This window comes from Catharus ustulatus, chromosome 1 (assembly GCF_009819885.2).
Source record: "Catharus ustulatus isolate bCatUst1 chromosome 1, bCatUst1.pri.v2, whole genome shotgun sequence".
Classification (NCBI taxonomy): domain Eukaryota; kingdom Metazoa; phylum Chordata; class Aves; order Passeriformes; family Turdidae; genus Catharus; species Catharus ustulatus.
Window position 1 is genome coordinate 67,323,233 of NC_046221.1, and position 18,430 is coordinate 67,341,662.

The window sequence follows — 18,430 nt, forward strand, 5'->3', positions numbered from 1 at the left end:
AGGAGCGCTGGCTGTACCACAGCAGCAGGTGGTGAGACTCAGCAGAGAGTAGTAAATCTCTCCAAGGTCCTTCTGGAATGAAGGCGCTGAACGACCATCACATGGGGTTATTTTTTTTAACAAATCACATCTGATCCAACAAGTGGAACTACCTAAAAGCTATTGTTATATTGCAGTTATTTTTAGTTGAAGAAACCAAGACTGCAAAGTCAACTCTGTAAGAAGCTCAGACTAAAAATACTTGACAGCAACATGATATCTTTGGATCAGAAAATATGGTTGAGCTAGTAAACAAGCTACAACAGAATTCTCCTACAACAGAACTCATGAGCACAGCATGGGTGAGATTGGCAATACGCTGTCTATCCAGAGAGAGGACAGTGCATAAATGATGACCTTCAGCTGAAGTCCATCTTCCCTCCTAAATCCTCTCTTCAGCCCTTGCAAAGAAGCTCTAGTCTGATTGTCCAAGTCACAACATGAAGAATTCCTCCACATCCCTAGCAAAAGATGCTGTGAGAAGAAGCACAAATTTAATTCATCTGCTCTTCCTCTATGTGTGTTTGTGCCCCAGATAACCTCCAAAGGAAAGGACAGTTCTCTGGAGCAGTTCTCTCTCTTCTTTGCTCGTGCTGTGATTAGCAGACATCCCTGGATGAGTGCTGAGGAACACTGAAACGTCTCTTTTCCTCTTCATGCAAAAGTAGTAAAGGGAACATTTTGGACTCTACTTTAATTGCTTCAGTAGTGAGATGAAAGCAAATTTTCTTGCACACTCAGTTTTCCCAGTACAAGGAATACAAGAACTAAGTCCTTAAAAAAACAAAAAACAAACCAAAAAATAACTGGGTTGGGTTGAACTTGACAAATGAGGATGCGGTATTTTCTGGCGATAAATTAGAACTTTCCATCTCTCTGACAGGAAAGCACAAGTCACTCCTCTGGAGGGCTGAGAGTGCACCAGGCCACTGACATGGCTATTCCTGAATCCAGAGCTGCAGTACTATGGCATTCATGTAATCAGTTTCTCACTAAGGACTAAGGGGGTGAAGTGTGTTTGAATGAGCTCTTCTCTGCATTTCTATCCATGTATCCACTTTTCTTTTCTACTAACCTACTTCTGCTAAGAGATGTGCAGTGTTCTATGAGGCTGACGTCTGGCATACAGCTTGTCGACTGCCAGTTTAATCCCTTGTAATAATAACTGGCGAGGGTTTAGTGCCTGTCTTTCACCAGCATCCCCATATTTGTTTCTTTTTTTTCTCCCATTTATTTGTCTGCAGGTCAGATGCAACCTGATGTAATTTGGTTTAATTTCTTTGCTTTTAGCAGTGCTTCACCACTTTAGACTGGTTGAGAATTTTTTCTCAACAATATTCTCTGTAGCAGACTTCTTGTTTCGCATACAAAATACAACCAAGTAATGGGTTCCGTGTTTTATCAGTCCAGGCTATATATATGTGTATATGTGTATGTGTATATGGCTCAGCAGACAGGTCCCAGCACTGGTTTTCCCACTGGGTATTATGGTGGGGTGGGTGTACAACATTTCTAAGATTCTCAGGAGTGTGCTTAGCACGCAGTCATTCAGATATCACGCCACACAGAACATCAACGGGATTGTCTGTCTCTTAGTTGCTGTGAACAGGACAGGTAAGTATGACGCTCAGGTATTTCACACTCCAATTTCTAAGCTTTAGCTAGTCTGCAAATCCAGATTTATTGCTTCCTTGACACAACTGCCTTGCTTGTCAACATTAAGAATCATTGTTCTAACCCTGAGTGTTTCACATGGTGGGTGTGAGAGCTTTGTGATTTTGCAGGTCCAGCATCTGGCATTAGCGCTCCTTCCATTACAGCATCCTAGGACAACTTCAGTTCACACCAGCACCACCCTCATTCTGCCTTCTGACATGTTCTAGCACTGGCCAGCACTGTTCAGTATAGCACTCATCACTTGGTATCCATAAACCCTTTCCCTTGAGTTTTTTTTCCAAACATAACTTTTTCTCATGTTCCCCTACCAACATTGTAACTTTTATAGATGCATTCAACCCTCTGGCTTCACTCATCATTCACCCCTGCTTCCCCTGACATGCCTATTATTTTCCTACATATAGGCAATGCATCTTAAATCTACAGTTCCACAAGCTTTGAATTTTGTTTCTGGATCGCTGAAATTCTGTGTCACCTCTCCCACTGCCCTTTAAAGGGAAAAATATTCCCATCAGAAACTACACCTGGTGGTTGACATTTGATGATTTAATTGGGAATAAGGACATTTTCATAGTTGAAGATCATGTGTCTTAGAGCTCAGATACTGTAACAAAAGGGACTATGGAATACAGCAATATTAATAGGTTTCGGGGGGGAAAGAATCCTATGATGAAATCTGTTATAATGGGGACACTATAAGGAGAGAGGTGGTAGAAGATTCCCCAGTTAGGAAACTTTCAGTAGAAATTCATAATTCAAGAACTTATCCTAGATAAAGATTGTAGATCAGCAAGAAGAGTGAGAAGATGATGAGGTTTCCAAGTTTCTCTCATGTGATCTGTTGGAACATAAGTGTACCACCTACTTTATGCCTCTTTAGACAAAGTCAAACTATCACCTATGTAGCACACACTGAGCAGAGCAGAGGTTAGACATTTTGCTCTTCTCTGTAATGGGATGTAGTTGGTGGAAGTGCACAGATTAGCAGTCAAAGCCGTGCCTAATGTTATTAGGCAAATGCTTTCACGGAGCTATGGCATTATGGAACTTCAGCAGAAATGTCTCACTGACCAAACTGATGGTCTTACTAGGTTAACAGAGAAAGAATTACTTTTATTTTCAGCCCTGCATAACAAAACATGGTGGTTTAGGCCCCAGGCATTCTAATAATAGTATCATCAAATAAAATGGATGTGTAAATATGTGTATATGTGTATATGTATATAGAAATTCCAACCACATTTAAGTGATGATGCAGTGAATGTTCTGAAGACCACTATTATTTACTGAAATAAAGCACTAGCAAGAATGACTGGTGTGCAATATAATCACGGGTCTTTGTTGTTTCCAGAAACCTAATGAATGAACACGCAACATTCATTGGTTTTCAACATGACAGGCATATGGTGTTCATAAATAAATAAAAAGCATGATATTGCAGTTACGCTAATACCACTGAGTGGCAACATTTGGTAAACTGGAAAGCTGTCTATCCTACCCCAACAGCAAAAACACAAAATCTTTGAGTGAAACCAATTAATTGTGACTGATAGCTTTTGGGGTTTCCTCCCATTAAGCCAAATTACTAGGTTCCAAATGAAGCACTAGATCACTTTCTCATTTATAGCTTCAGATATATATTTTAAAACCATTAAAATTACATAGAAGGTAATTGTCAGCTACAATACCCTTCAGCAACAATACCTCCATACCTAGGAGAGATTCCCAGTGATACTAAAGACTGCATTATATTCTACTTTGACTTAAAACTGAGATCCTGAAAAGACCAAAATAGCTGCCTACAGGACCAATAATGCTCTTTTACAGTGATCTACTGTTTGTGGTACTTACCAAAACATGGGTGACCCTGGTTCAATTTCCAAATTTCCATACGTTTAGGAACCTCAGTTTCACATCTCTCCCAGATGTGATGTCTCCTAGACATTCCTCTTTCCACATTTTCTTACTTCTTGCCCAAACTGTCACACTTTCACCAGTGGCATCACTCCTGCAAAATTTGCAGCATACAGGAATACATTTCTTTCTGCTATACTTGCATTCCAAAGCCACGACTAGATGCCTAGCAGAAAGTTATGACCCATGAGTAAGCTGACCCATCTCAAAACCCCAAAATACACCAAAATACATATTATCTCAAGCAACTGGGAAAATTACACTGGTGAAGTTGTCCATGGCCTTCCCTTCAGTACAATGAATGCTGTACAGTCCATGCCTTTAAATCTTGAAATCCATTAGTCTGACTGCAAACTTAGCTAGACATCCAGCATGGCCAGGTAAATACCATCCCATTTACTCAAGCTAATTCCTGGCTAAGCCTCATCTGAATTGATACAGATTCATCAGTTTTCTGTGGTACCTACAGGTTCTGTAGATAAACCTCACTCTTCAGGCTTTGCAGAAACCTAGCCCTGGCACAAAGACACAAGCCCAAATCAGTCCAGAACATTTTCAAATTGGGTAAATCTGAAAGAACTCCCTTCCTAAGCTGTTTATGGTAACCTCCTTTGGGTTAAGACTAGCCCAAAATCTGGAGTTAACATATGGTACAGGAGAGAAGCATACAATATATTCCTGATCACTAAAGTGTTCAAATGGTCTTTAATTAATTTTGATATGACAGAGGTCACCTTTCTGTTTGAGTAAACCCAAAGTGATGATTAAAACTGAGATATGGTTGGAAAATATTTTTATTTCTGAGGGCTGCTGAAGGAGTAGATAGCCTGGTGCTAGTAGAATCATATCAGCCACAGTTCAGTCATAAGATCATGCATCCAATAGCTGGAGGCCTATGTTTGTTTTTCAGAAGTTATGCCACACAAAAATAAAGGTTTCTGTTGACAGTGGACTGAATGGACTAGAGGAAGTTGCAAATGATGAGGTATCACTTCTCTGGGATTTAGGTAAGGATTCCTAGGAATCCTAAGGCTGGAAAATCATATCCTAGATTCTGCCAGGACCACCAAAGCACAAAAAAGGTCCGATGCTAGAAGGGATGTAAGGTAAAACCAAGTTTTGAGGAGTTACCTTCAGTAGTAGGGGTTGTTTTCCCATGACAGAGTTAGTGATAAAGTTCAATCATAGGAATGAATGGACTAGAAAACTGTATTTATTCCTGAATTTTACTGCAATTGCCATCTTAAATACAGTAGTAGGACTGTTGTAGCATAGCTTACAGAGTATATTTTGATCTGTTAATGGCCAGCTTTTAACACTTGTGGTTACTTCTGGTTTTACAGAAGAGGATGTGTTAGCCTGTCAGAGTAGGTTGAAAACTGTACTGAAGATGCTTTGAATCAGCAGTATGAACAAAGGCTGCGCGATGAACCTTACCTAAAAACAAGAAGTTTGTTGTTGTTGAGACATAGGTGTCGAAAGTTAGGCGTTTTTCTTCTGAATCCTGGAAGACCTGCTGCTGCTGCTGGACCAAAAAGCTAGATTTTGGGTTTTGGTCTGTCAAAGTCATCAGTCTTCCACTTTGGCTGAAAAAGGTGAACTCCTAAATATATCTGCAGGTAGTTCTGGGTCAGCCAAATGTTGCTTTTCTGGCCTTAATACAGGAGTTTGTGCAATGACTGGAAAGCCAAGCCAATTCACCCTTCGTGCAGACACCACAAGACACTGAGGAATGCTGGGCACAGCATGAGAAAGAAAACATGATGGTGTGAACTGCATTTGGTTCTAGGTGAAGTTTATCTTCCAGGTCCACAGGGTCTGAGAAGTTAAATGCACTACTAAGTGGACTGTGTGCTGCAGGGCTCCATTGAGCACTAACGCCCTTAGCTGGGCTACTATTTAAGTTCAGGTCACTGGCTAGAGTTTAAAGTTACGATTAGCCCTTGGAAGAGAAGTGGTTGGAGTGTCAGGTTTAACACAATGTTCCAGACCAACAGCACAGTCAAGCTGGAAGACATTTGGGGGCAGAGTTAGCTAAGCTAACTGAATTCAGGTCAAGGTTAAGGGCTTGTCATAACTTCAGTTGAAAAGCAACATTTATGTCTCATCCTGCTGGAATTGATAGGTTTCCCCTGAGTTAGTCTTAACATGTTAAACCAAATCTACTCTGGACAGTCTAAAGGATCAAGTAGCGTTTAGTACAACATGGCTTAGTTTTGTATAGGCCATTAGAACTAGGAAAACTATGGATGAAAAAAAATTAAATGGAGTTAGGGTTAGATATGGGCAAGCAGGGCCTGAGCTTAGGGCTAAGTGCCCTCATCTTGGTTAATGTTTGGTACTAGCGGGGCTGAAGAACTTTGTGAAAGTCTGCCCTGCAAATGATGCATTGCTCTTTCTTCTGAGGGAGAGAGACTTCATAGGGAAAAGCCTAGCAAACAGAGGAAGAAGGTGAAAGAGGAAAAAGACAGTGCTTACCAAGACACAGTATTTATCAAGACTTTAGGACCGCAAGAGGATGGTTTAGAAGTCTATACACATGTGCACATCTGTTTTCCCCAATCTTGAACCTTCCAGCCATCCATCCGGTCTCCCTGTGAGTCTCTCTTCCCCCCAACTCCCACAGTCCTTTGTCCCTTCATGTCACACAGACATTCCTTTCTTTATGTTTCTCTTTATCCTTCCCAGACCCAGCATTGGGTAGAGGCAGCAAGAGAAGAAAAAAACACGGGAAACAGCTTTACCATTTTTTTTTTCATCTTGTGACCAAACAAACAGCAAGAACCACAACCACCAGCACCACCGCAATAAAAATGGATGTGTTGCAGCACCGTAGTTTTGCTAGCCTGGAGAGAGCAGCAAGTGAAGGCTGCAGAGGTTTGACCACAAGCCTTCGGGGAGGGATGGAAGCATTTGAGGACCGCCAGCAGCCAGTGAGCCGGCTGTGCCCGCGGGCTCTCTGGCCAGCCGGACACCGCTGATCCCACCGGACCATGGCTCCTGGCACTCGCTCTTTGCAGCAAACCTGCCTCGAAGGGCACCGGGGCTCCCCGAGGGGCACTTCTGAGGCCGCCCCTTCGCCTGGCGGCGCCGCGGCCCGGCTGCCGCCGCACGGGGGGCATCCAGCTGTTGCCAACAGCTGTGTGTCACACAGCCCCGGCTGCGTCGCGGCCGAGCGCGGGGTCCGCCCCGCCGCCGTCCCCGCCCCTGCGAGGAGGAGGAGGAACCGAGAGTGCCCGACCCGGTGGCTTTTAGGGGGGAGGCCACTCAGTTGTTAGAGCCGAGGCCCTGCACTCCTCTTGCAGCTGCTGTTTCTGGTCGTTTCCAGCGCTACGGCCGCCAGGCTGGCTGCTGCCCGGCCTCCCCTCCTCCTTTTGCCGGTACCTACCTCAAAACCGCCCGAGGCTGCGAGGCTTTGCTCTTGAAGGAGGAGGAAGCTGGGTCTGCAAAGGCAGAAGGGAATTGCATTGTAGCTGGGTGGCGGGGGGAAAACGGGGGGCGGGGGAAGAGAGGAGAAAAAAAATAAAAAAGGAAAAAAAGAGCGGGGCTGAGTCTGGAAGCGGGTCTCGCCGCGCAGGACCCGCACGCCCCGGCGGCCACGCGTGGGTGCAGATCGCGGCGCGGCGCGCAGGGCCGGGCGGAAGATGCACACGACGCAGAAGGACACCACTTACACCAAGATCTTCGTCGGGGGCTTGCCCTACCACACCACCGACTCCAGCCTGCGCAAGTACTTCGAGGTCTTCGGGGACATCGAGGAGGCGGTGGTCATCACCGACCGGCAGACGGGCAAGTCCCGGGGATACGGCTTTGTAAGTGCCGGGGCGCGGGGCAGGGCGGTGGGCGGCTGCCGGGGGCAACGCGGGGAAACTTCCGCGGGGGCCGCTGTGAGAGCTCGGGGGCCGGGAGGGGCTGCCGAGCGTCCGGCTTTGTGCTCTTCTCTCTTCTTTTATTTTTAATTTTATTTTTTTTTTCTCTCGCTGCTGGAGAGTTTGGATAGAGGCGGGGGGGGGAATTACTGAAAAAGGAGATTGGGGGGGGAATTGCCCAATTCCTCGCACACCGCCAGCGCGCCTGTTGCTCGCTGATACGGCCGCTGGGGGTTTATCTGCCGGCGGCCGAGCTCGGCCCGCGCCCTCCGCCCTGCGCCCGCCGCGGCTCCCGGCGCCCGGCTCCGCTCGGCTCCGCTCGGCGGTCGGGCCGGGCCGGGGTCCGGCCGGGGGCCCCTCGGAGCCGCCCGCGGGTACGGCCGGGTCTCTGCTATGGGCGGGAGGCTTCTCCTTCCCAGCGGAAAGGGATCTAATGCGCGGCATCGCCCCTTAAGGTTACCATGGCTGACAGAGCTGCTGCTGAAAGGGCTTGTAAGGACCCCAACCCCATCATCGATGGCAGGAAAGCCAACGTGAACCTGGCGTACCTGGGTGCCAAGCCGCGGATAATGCAGCCAGGTGAGGAAGCAGCCCCGCCGAATGTCTTTTCTCTCCGTACCTCAGGTTTCTGAAGAGAGTAAAACTTCAAAAAAAGGTAGTGCTGCCCTCCACCTTCCTGAAGTACGCACACAGTTGGGCGTGCTTTGGTTTTGATTTTTAAATGCAGCATGTAGTAACTTTCTGGCTATTTTGCACATGTGCCTTATTTAAAAACCAAAAGTGATCAGAGATAAAATATCTGGAGTTCTCCAGGAAGACTTCCACAGCTCAAACACTTCATTGGTTATTCCTGCTGCTGGGAATGTGGTGGCGCTGACCATTTACAGTATCGTTGCAGGGTAAGATTGGCCTAGGAGTGAATCGCTTCCAATGTGTGCGGTCTTATTAATACAAACAGTATCTTAATGCAAACTTCTCAAGCAGATGGGAGCTATTATGCAGATTTTAAAATGAAATGGCTTTTCCTAAGACCACATCTGAGACAATATGATGTCCTAGCCACTTCCCAGAGTGCTGCTTTGCAGCAAGAGCGAGAGGACTGTGGAATGTGTGCACATTTGTGCTCTAAAGGAGGCCGTTCTGAATTCCCCCGTGTTTAGCCTGATGAACACTTGTGCAAGTAATTAAGTGCCCGCCAAGGAAAGACAGGGTTTATGCTAGGGTGTTTGGAGAACAGAAATGAAGTTGGGATTTGACCCCCTGTGCTAAGTCCTCATGAGTAGGGGTGACTTAAAATTTAAGTCTGTAGAAATTACACAGATACACTGATGAATGGAAAGTACCATCCAATCATTCAGATGCTCCAAATGGAGCACCAGGTAAAATGAACAAAAACCCTGTACTTTTTTAGAAAAAGTCATTTGCCTAAAGATCTCTAGGAAAGTGTGTGCTTTACTGGTTTAAGATCTCTGTGTATGTGTGTGTGTGTGTGGGTATGGACTGACACATTTTGCTTTCTAATTTTTGGTTCTATAGCCTTTCAGATGTTATTACTGCAGGCTGTTAGTGAAGGCTCTTACTCTGCATTTTGTGTGTGTGTGTGTGTGTATAGCGTAAATAAGTGCCAAAAAACACCCATACAGAGAATATGATGTGTTTTTGTTGGTAGGTTTTGCCTTTGGTGTCCAGCAGCTTCATCCAGCTCTCATACAGAGGCCTTTCGGGTAAGTCTCAATGGGACCTCAAACAGGGGAGGAAAAAAATCTTTTTTTAAAAAAAAAAGGAAAGAAAAAGTATGATCATTGAAGGCCTCTTGCAGTAGCATCCTTAAAGCTGGCCAGAAATGCTGAAGCTCTCAGATTTATAAATGTATACCCATAAATGCGCTCACCTTGTCGGTCATGTTCTAAATGCCGCAGCTGAGTCAAGTTTTGTGGGACGTGGCCCTTCCGACTAAGCAGTCCAGTCCCACATGACCCTATGATAAAACAAGGAGGTATGACTTGATTGAAGAAAGATTGCTGTGCCCCATTTCTCTTTTTTCAGCTTGACTCAATGTTATTTATCTCTTTCTAATCTGACAGGGATCGTTTACAGTTAAGATAACTGATCAGAAGGATATGATGATAAGAGGTGGAATAGTTCTGTTTGGAATTAAACTCTGTAACCAGTAGACTCAAACACAAACAAGCTAAAATGGTGATTAACGATGCATGTATGTTTTTTCATATAGTCAATAGACCTCCGTGTGCTTTTTTTATTTATTACAGTAATGAAGTGGTGTTGATAGCTAAACTGTGTGCTTTTATTTAATTGAAAGAGCTGTAGTGAAAGTTTTTTGGGGGGGTCTTTTTAATTTCGGTTTTGTTGTTGAGGAGTGACTTTGCCATGGGGAGCAAAGGGCCTTTTTTTTTCCTTGCTTTCAAGCTGTAGCCTGTGACTTTTTTAACCATATTTTGTAGTGAGTGCTAAATTGTGTGACTTCTTGATTTTTAAGTAAATCAACATACTGCTTGCATGTTCATGATTTTTGGGGGGTTTGTTCTTGGGAAGGGTGTGAAGCTCCTTATTAACGATGTACGTCCATTTGGGCTTTCTAATTTGAGGGGATTTTTTCTTCAATCTGTCTTTAATATGTAATGCATTTCTCCTGAATTTGAGTATAAACTATTCCTAAGTGGATCTAACTCTTGCTTTTTATAGGCCTATCATTAGGAGGTGAAGTCTGCTTTAAGCTTTCCATAGTGTCACTTCACTAATGCACACTGACTGAGAAACTCACTGTGAAATAGTGCATTTTGCTAATTAATGCATAAGCTAACAATAAAGTAGGAAAAATATGTCACAAATGTATTTTGTTAATTTGATTAGAATAGTTTTAGAATGTCATACTTATCTGTTATTAAGCAACAACAGGTTCTCAATAATTTGATTTGTCAGAATGGAAGGAAACAGTTCCTGTACTGAAAACCACAGGAAAGAGTTTTTCCTAGAAACTTCATGTAATTTTAGAAGAGCATGTTGATTTTTCTGAGAGTGGAGAGGCTGTAAAAAAATTTTAGTCGTTTTTTTTTCCTTATTATGATTATCAGCTACTGTATTTTGCTTGCGTCTTTGAAGTGTGAGACGACAGTGTGTATGCAGTGATCACTTTATGATGCCTGCACTAAGGTAGGCAGGAGGCAGAACATCTCATCTCCAGAGCTGTTAAAACACTTGTTGAAAAGGGAACTACTGAATTGTGCAGGGATCAGCCGTGGAGAGACTGAGTATTTGCTGAGCACAACAGAAAAAGAGGACCTGTGGCAGTCCCTTGCTTAAAGGACTGTGCAAATGTAGGAGGAGTCTTTCTTGCTTTTCTTATCCAAAGCCAACAATAGATGACATAAACCATGTTTAGGTGAGGGAAATCCTTCCAGCAAGCTGAATAAGGTTGGATTTCTAAGGCATTGCACATAAATCTGAAGGAATGTTGGTCGCAGAGTCGTGTGTATATGAAATTGGTTATTTTTCATCCTTGGCTGTTGCATTTCTTTTGCCATGTGCAAACAACAGAGATTACTAGTCCTTCTTCCTTTCTCAAAATTGCCAGTGAGCTGCAACTTTATCTAAAGTGTGAAGTTCACACTTAATTCACTTCATTGACAGTAAGAAGGGATGTTTCCGTGCTTACTTGAATCTCCTTCTGTTGAAGAGTTCCCTTTTACTGTGTGGATTGCACTGAGGTGCACAGTCACCTTAAAGCCTTTGTTCGTCCTGTGCAGTTGCACTTTGGAAGTACACTTCCCTAATAGGCTGTGTGAAACACAGCCTGTAGGGGTGATTCACTACCAATACTTAGCTAATCCTTACACAAAAGGTTCAAATATTTTGTGGTTGAATTTTGGGCTTTTTTCCTAACAGTGCAAATTAGTGAGGTGCTGCCATATTTTAGTACTGTCAGCTGTGTTTTAGAATCACAGAATCATAGAATGGCCTGGGTTGGAAGGGACCTTAAAGATCATGTTGTTCCAACCTCTGCCATGGACAAGTACACCTTTCCCTAGACCATGTTGCTCAGAGCTCCATCCAGCCTGGCCTTGAACACTTTCAGAGACGGGGCGTCCACAACATAAGGTTTCACATCAAATAATAAAATAACTTGATTCTGTTACATTACTTTTACTGAGGAGATGAAGAAGTTCAATATTCTGACTTCAGTACAACACTCTTGTGGCAGAGGGAGACAGAAACTAGATTAGCTTCAATGCATGATGCATTTAAAATGCAGGGAATTTTTTGATTCACTGCTGCAGAACAACATTTCTTCCCACTTTTTACATTCAGTATCTATCTTACTGTTGGTGTGTTTCACAGAAAGCTGTTTGATCACAGTAATGGTTATTTATACAGTTTTGTTTTCAGGATTGTTTATTAAAATACCATCCCTGAATTCAACAGGAATTTATGGAGGGGGAAGATGACTTTGCTTCCCTGTTTAACAAGATAGCTTTTCTTGTTTTGCTAATGTAATTTTTACTTTAATATTAGTGGGAAAATTCAGGGTTATTCAGAGTTACTGGTGTAGGACGTAACTGCTGTGGAGATTTTTTCCTTTATTTTCTGTCTAAAACCTGTACTTCAATCAAATGAAAATATACCCACTGTTTTCAGTAAGACCAGAGTTAAATCCAAAGTTATTAAGCCCATTATCAAATGGTTAGCTGATACAACATGCTTGGTATCTCCCAAGAGTTAGGCAAACCTGCCTTTCTTAAGAGAGAAGCAAAAGCCCCCTCTTGAGTTTGTGATCAAAAGACCTGTATAATACTAGACTACAGATAGTCTGAAAAGAGGGACTGAAGCTGGAACAGTCAGAAGTTAGCCTGCTGTTACGTCCTCTTAGTGGTTATCAGATAAAAGGAAACGTAGTAAGGGTCTTGTATGTTTAATGTTTATGTAACCTATTTCTATTAAAAGGAGACCTGTTAATTGGTGAAGATCTGCTCTTTAATTATTCCTGCAAAAGCAAACAATGCCTTGCAAGGGCCAAAGCAAAACACTTTGTTTAAAGTTAAATATCTACTTTTGTGAGAATCTAATGCTGAGAGTTAAAGATACACTACTACTGAATTTCTATATGCCACAGCTCTCTGCATTAGTCTGAAAAGTCTTTTTTCCTTTGAAGTTATTGTTCACTTTATTGTTGCCTATGGGATTATTTTTGAGGTCTTTAGTTAAACATAAATCTTCTGTTATAACAACAAAGAAAGTCTTAAGGCACGTGGCAGGGATGTAGGTCATTGAATTTTGAGTATCTCAAAGCTACACTTACTGCTAAAGTTAAATACAGCTTCTACTTTCCTTTATTGCAAAAGCATAAAACAGTAAATACACATTCCAAAATAAAAACTGCTGCCAGGAAAGAGAGCTTAAATCCTGTGCATTTCTCACACTATCAGTCTGAAAAGTAAAGCAGCAGCTTTTATTTAAAATTAAGGATACTAAGGATTTCTAGTGTAACTGGGAATTGCTTTTTCAGCTTTTGACCTGGCAGAGCATGAAAAGTAGTTCTGAATGGCTGAGATCTTCATGTCCTGGCCTCTGCAGTAGGTAGAAATTTACTTTGGCCATATAAAGCCATTTTACTTGACTGAAAACAGTTGTAGCATGACAGATGATCAAAAATAGCCCCACTGCAGCTTATGCTGTCAATCATCATGTATTAAATGGCATGGTGGAGAGGAGCCTGCACAGGGTTTATGTTTATTGTAGGGTAAGATGTGGCAAACAGATAATGTTTCATAACTTCACCACCTGTTAGTTTCTTGGCTTAAATAAACCAAGTTACAAGAGCTTAAGTGGAAGCACATGTATCTTTCTGTCTTGTTCAAGGATACGGTCAAATGTCCAAGTGTCTTCAAAAAATCTTAGTAATGCCAGTTCATGACAACACTAGCAGCCTGATAAGTTTGCTTACTGTCTCTTCTGTTGAAATTACTCTCTTCCCTAAGTGCTGAATGTAAAGATCCCTTTGATGTGGTGTTAAATGGACTCTTTATGATGCAAAAGAGGCTCTCTGTGACTTCAAATTTGTTTTTATACCTCTTTTCTTAAATGCTTGCATAAAGAAATATGGTGTTATGTTCATTAGAATTGTACTTGGTTGGTGACCAATACATAATGCTTGCTTATGCTCATCCATATGGGGAGCTCAGGTAATGATGTGTATTTAAACGCACAGAGCCAGCTTAAGTATGCTTCAAATGCACTTCTGGCTAATCACTTCATAAATTAGGTGAGTGTTAAAAACCCAACTTATGGTTTCGTTTTATGTTTTCTTTCCCTTCCCAATCCCTCCCTATTTGTCACTTGTTTTATTGTTGTTTTTTTTTTCTCCTTCCCACAATCAGAAATTAATTTCATTGACACGTTGGGTTTTTATGATTGTGGTGTTCATGTCTTAAACATGGCAACTGAACATTTCTCTCTGCTAATGCTCCTATTCAAGCAACTGAGCTCTTTTTTTCTGAAAAAGAAAATTAGGCTGTTTTAAAGTCCATCACTTATTTTAAACCATGTTTTGCTATGATTCTAGTTGACAGTGTCCTTTCTGATTACAAATGTTTCCTTGTTGACCACTTAAGTACATCTTAAAGCTATTTTAAAAATGAAACAAAAAAACCCCCAACAAACCCTTTCCATGAAATCTTGAATTTGAAGAATAGAGTACACTTTTTACCACTACAGTTTTCATCTGTGCTTAAAGTGTGTTCAAAGGTTGGTGCAGTCTTTAGAGGTGTCTGTAAAGGTAAAGGAAGTTCAGTATGAAATTACAGTGAATCTACACAAGAAGTTTTTCATGCATTTATGGAGATTCACTGGCTGGGAAGGAGTTGCATATATGAAAGACTTCTCTTTGGAAATCCAGATGCAATGCAGGGTTCTGAATGTAAAATGAGAATTATACAGAGTATTTTTTAAAACTCACATTATATGATAAAATCCAACCATGAGATTAACATGTATGTACACTTGTGTGCTAAGACAATGATATGACCAGTTTCTAAAACTAAAGGGCTAAGTAAACAAGCCAAGAAAGCAAATTATATGACTTGGACAAGATGGGAAAGTGTTTACTTATCTATTCAGAATGGTTATTTCTTAAACTGTAAATTTGTGGTTTTTCTGCTTTTGTTAAGCACCAGATCTATTTAGACTTAATCTTATGCCCACCTCCCAAAAAACTCTATGCTGTATGTCTTGCATAGAAATAAACAAGCTGGCACAAAACAGGACATCAGTGACCTGATAATCAAACAGGTTTGACCCTTGTGTCCTTACGAACTTTTATAAAAGTGTGATGCACATGTACTTAGGAGTCACTGTTATGGATTTTAATAGCATCTATGTAGCTTCCCCTTGATGGCCTCTTGTGACGGAGTGAGCTGCACTATCGTTCGTTTGGAAAGTGTGATTCTTGCTGTGTTTACCACACTTGTGAACTCTATTTAAACTCCTTTGTCGCCTGTGTTGGTTTTTTTCTTATTTTTAATAAGGGTGACTGAGGTTGCAGAGAAATTAATGTGTGCTGAGTCTGCATAGCAACTTAAGTAGGGTTGCCACAATACGCTCTTAACACGCCTCCCTGGGAAGACTTGATATCAAGTCAGGTTTCAACCATTTTGTTGCCTTATTGGCTGTTGTCAAACTCATTATAGTGATGCTGTCAAACTGCTCCATTACTAATAATAAAAGTATTTCAGGAAGCAATTTTACTAAGAGTCGAGTAGTTAAGAGAGAAGAAGGGTAATAAAAATGACTTACAGGTGATTTGAAAAACAAGTACTGCAATTTCCAGACAGAATAATCAAGCTTAGTCCTTCTGAGTTGTCTTAAAACGGACATCAGTAATGCTGGTCCTTCTAAAGATTCGAATGGCGTTAAAGATACTATCCTCAGGGAAGACCGAACACCCTGACTTAACTCAGCTGTGCTTTGGAGCGATGCATCTCTTCGGGCCAGTGAACTGATAACTGGTCCATTGAGTCAAGTTATTGTGGCAACCCTATGCACATAACAACAACTAAATTGAGTTTGTTTTAGTTCGGAGTATGGATATGATGCTTAGGCGCTGACTCGCCTACCAGGTCTAACTCCCTCTCCCATCTTTCAACAGGATACCTGCTCACTATGTCTATCCACAGGCTTTTGTGCAGCCTGGAGTGGTAATTCCCCACGTGCAACCCGCAGCAGCCGCTGCTTCCACCACGCCCTACATCGACTACACCGGAGCGGCGTACGCGCAGTACTCTGCGGCAGCGGCCGCCTATGAGCAGTACCCGTACGCCGCCTCACCGGCCGCCGCTGCTGGCTACGTGGCGGCCGGGGGCTATGGCTACGCCGTGCAGCAGCCCCTCGCTGCAGCAGCGCCCGGCACGGCCGCGGCAGCCGCGGCAGCTTTCGGCCAGTACCAGCCCCAACAGCTGCAGACAGACCGCATGCAATAGCAGATGGACTCCTGAAGGAAGCTCGCGCTCTCTCTTCCTCTTCTCAGCCTTCCAGTATAAGTAGTTAACAGAGACAATTCGTAGTAACTAAGGAGCTTTAAGGAAAGTGATGCTATTGCGAAACTAAAGATTTTTCTTCTGCTGTCTTCATACAGTATGCATCCAAATCGTGTTGTTAGAGGGGAAGGGTAGAGCGGCATGTCTAGTTTCAAGTATCAAGCCAGAAGAAAATAGGGGGGAAAATACTGTACTGTCATGAAAGAGTGGCAGGAGTAGCAATGGGACTTCATATTTTCAAACAAACAAAAAACCAAAAAAAAGCAAAGATGTACTTTCTATAGTATCAGGGAAGCAAAACTGCCTTTTATAAGCAAGAAAATGGTATCTGAAAAGTTTGAACCAGGGAAAAAACTTGAGTCAGCAATATGTAACCTTTATCCATTTTAAGAGGAAACGAGCTTAAAGCACTGATTGTCCTTTCTAGCTTTCAGAAGTTGTCTTTGTGAGACAGGACCTTGTCACTTTCTCACTGATGGGCACCAAACAACCCAAGGAAGATGGCCGGCTAGTAAGATGGCGGACAGGCACCAAAGTTATTTTCTTCTCTGTCCTCTGGATGAGTGGAACTATGGAGCAAGTGATGTGGAAGTAAGGGGTGCAACAGCTGTAGAGACAATCAATAATACAGACAGTTCTGGACAGAACACATCACTCGTGCTCATGTGATGAGCTTGTCACATCCTAATCCCTCGCCCCATCCCGTTTCACTTTTGGGAAACTTTAACTGCTGGTGTCAGCTATTCTGATTCTAAAATAGGATCAGCCCTTTACTACAACAGCCTTCTCTTTCTATTTATTACATCTATTCGTAACTTGTGAATAAAGGCAGGAAGAAGCCTAATGAATTAAAACCTTTTAAGAACTGTTTTAAGGGAATTTTCTTTTCTGAAACCATTTGTACAATTTTAGTATCTATTTCAGGATTATATTTAAAATATTTATTAGCAAACATACAGTACACAAGGCAACTTTTTGTTACCAAGACTGCAGTTCTTGAAGGGTTAATGGTATGTGATTTATACTGTGCCTTAATTGTTATGATATTTAAAAAGAAATATTTATTTTGAAAGTTTTACTATGCTGCGCTCTAAAGAAAGCAACTTTAGATGTGACACTGTAAAATTATGTATTCATCTCATGGTATAAATTATTTAGTAGGCTTAGATGTAGCATATTAAATATTAACCTAATTAACTAAGGATGTTGACTTGGATTTATTTAAATTCAGTATGTGCACTGTATGAGGGTACTCTTTAAATTAACACTTTTTTAGGTTTTTACATAAAATATTGCTAGTTCATTCTTTTTCCCTCTACTAGTTATTCATGTAGACCTCTCAAGTACATTAGTGCCGTTTTCTCACTCATCTGTATGTAGACTGACTATTTTTCCCTTTGCTAGAAAATGCTGCTTTACATTGTCCTGTGAAACTACAATACTTGCAATTTTTATTCTTGACCGAAATGGAATTTAATATTTTACACTGTATTGGATTTTTTTATACTTGAACAATTTCATACAAGGGAAGACAGGATAGCATTTTTATGGACTTTATCCGATGTCACTGGATTTATTTGAAGTATTCTGAATACTAGCCAGTGTTACAATGTAGACATGACTCTCCTGTGCATATTATTTATTCAGTATGTATATTGCTTTACAACATTTCAGATCTCTTAATCTATTCACTTGTATTAAAACAATAAAAAAAAAAGTTGTCTCATCCTGTCTAGTGTTGTTCTTGCCCAAATTGTGTTAGATCTTTAGTTAAAACTAGAGGGGCAACCTTTTATATAGTTCTGGTCTGTGAGGTGAATAGCAGCATATACACTGACTTCAAATACACAGATTGATGGGAACTGTATTACATGGAGGAAATTCTGTTGAGGAGATGGAGATGATCCATTCTGAGGTTTATCATAAAGTAATTCAGAATGGAAGGGACTTCAGGAGGTCTGAGATCCCTTATGTCTTTGTCCAGTCAGGTCCTAAAAGATCCCCATGTAGAGACTGCACTACCCATCTGGGTAATCTATTCCACTACCTAATTATGCCCGTCATGTAATTTTTTTCTCCCTTCTATCTAACCAGCATCTCCCCTGCTTGTTACACCCTTAGTCTCGCATTTTTTGGCAGAAAGCCCAGCCCTATCTTCTCGGTAACCTTCTCTTAGGAACTGGAAAATTGCAGTTCTTTTCCTTAGGCTGAACTAACCCCAATGCTTCCCCATCTCCTCACAATTCTCATGCTTCAACCTCCAGCCGGCCTGCTGACCCTTCAGTGGAGTCGTTCAAGTCTGCCAGCAGCTGTCACGTACTGGGAGCCTCCAGACTGGACCCACTATGCCAGCTGTGGTCTAATGAATGCTGAGTAAAACAGAAT

At 42.0% G+C, this 18,430-nt stretch overlaps 1 protein-coding gene across 1 annotated transcript; it reads left to right on the forward strand.

Annotated features, from left to right (window-relative positions):
- The first annotated feature begins 6,844 nt into the window (after positions 1-6,844).
- On the forward strand, positions 6,845-17,771 carry RBM24 (RNA binding motif protein 24). The gene is made up of 4 exons (XM_033068442.2): positions 6,845-7,442; positions 7,955-8,078; positions 9,169-9,223; positions 15,658-17,771. The coding sequence occupies exons 1-4, from the start codon at positions 7,275-7,277 to the stop codon at positions 15,986-15,988; spliced, it is 678 nt and encodes a 225-aa protein (XP_032924333.1). The 5' UTR covers positions 6,845-7,274; the 3' UTR covers positions 15,989-17,771.
- Positions 17,772-18,430: the final 659 nt, after the last annotated feature.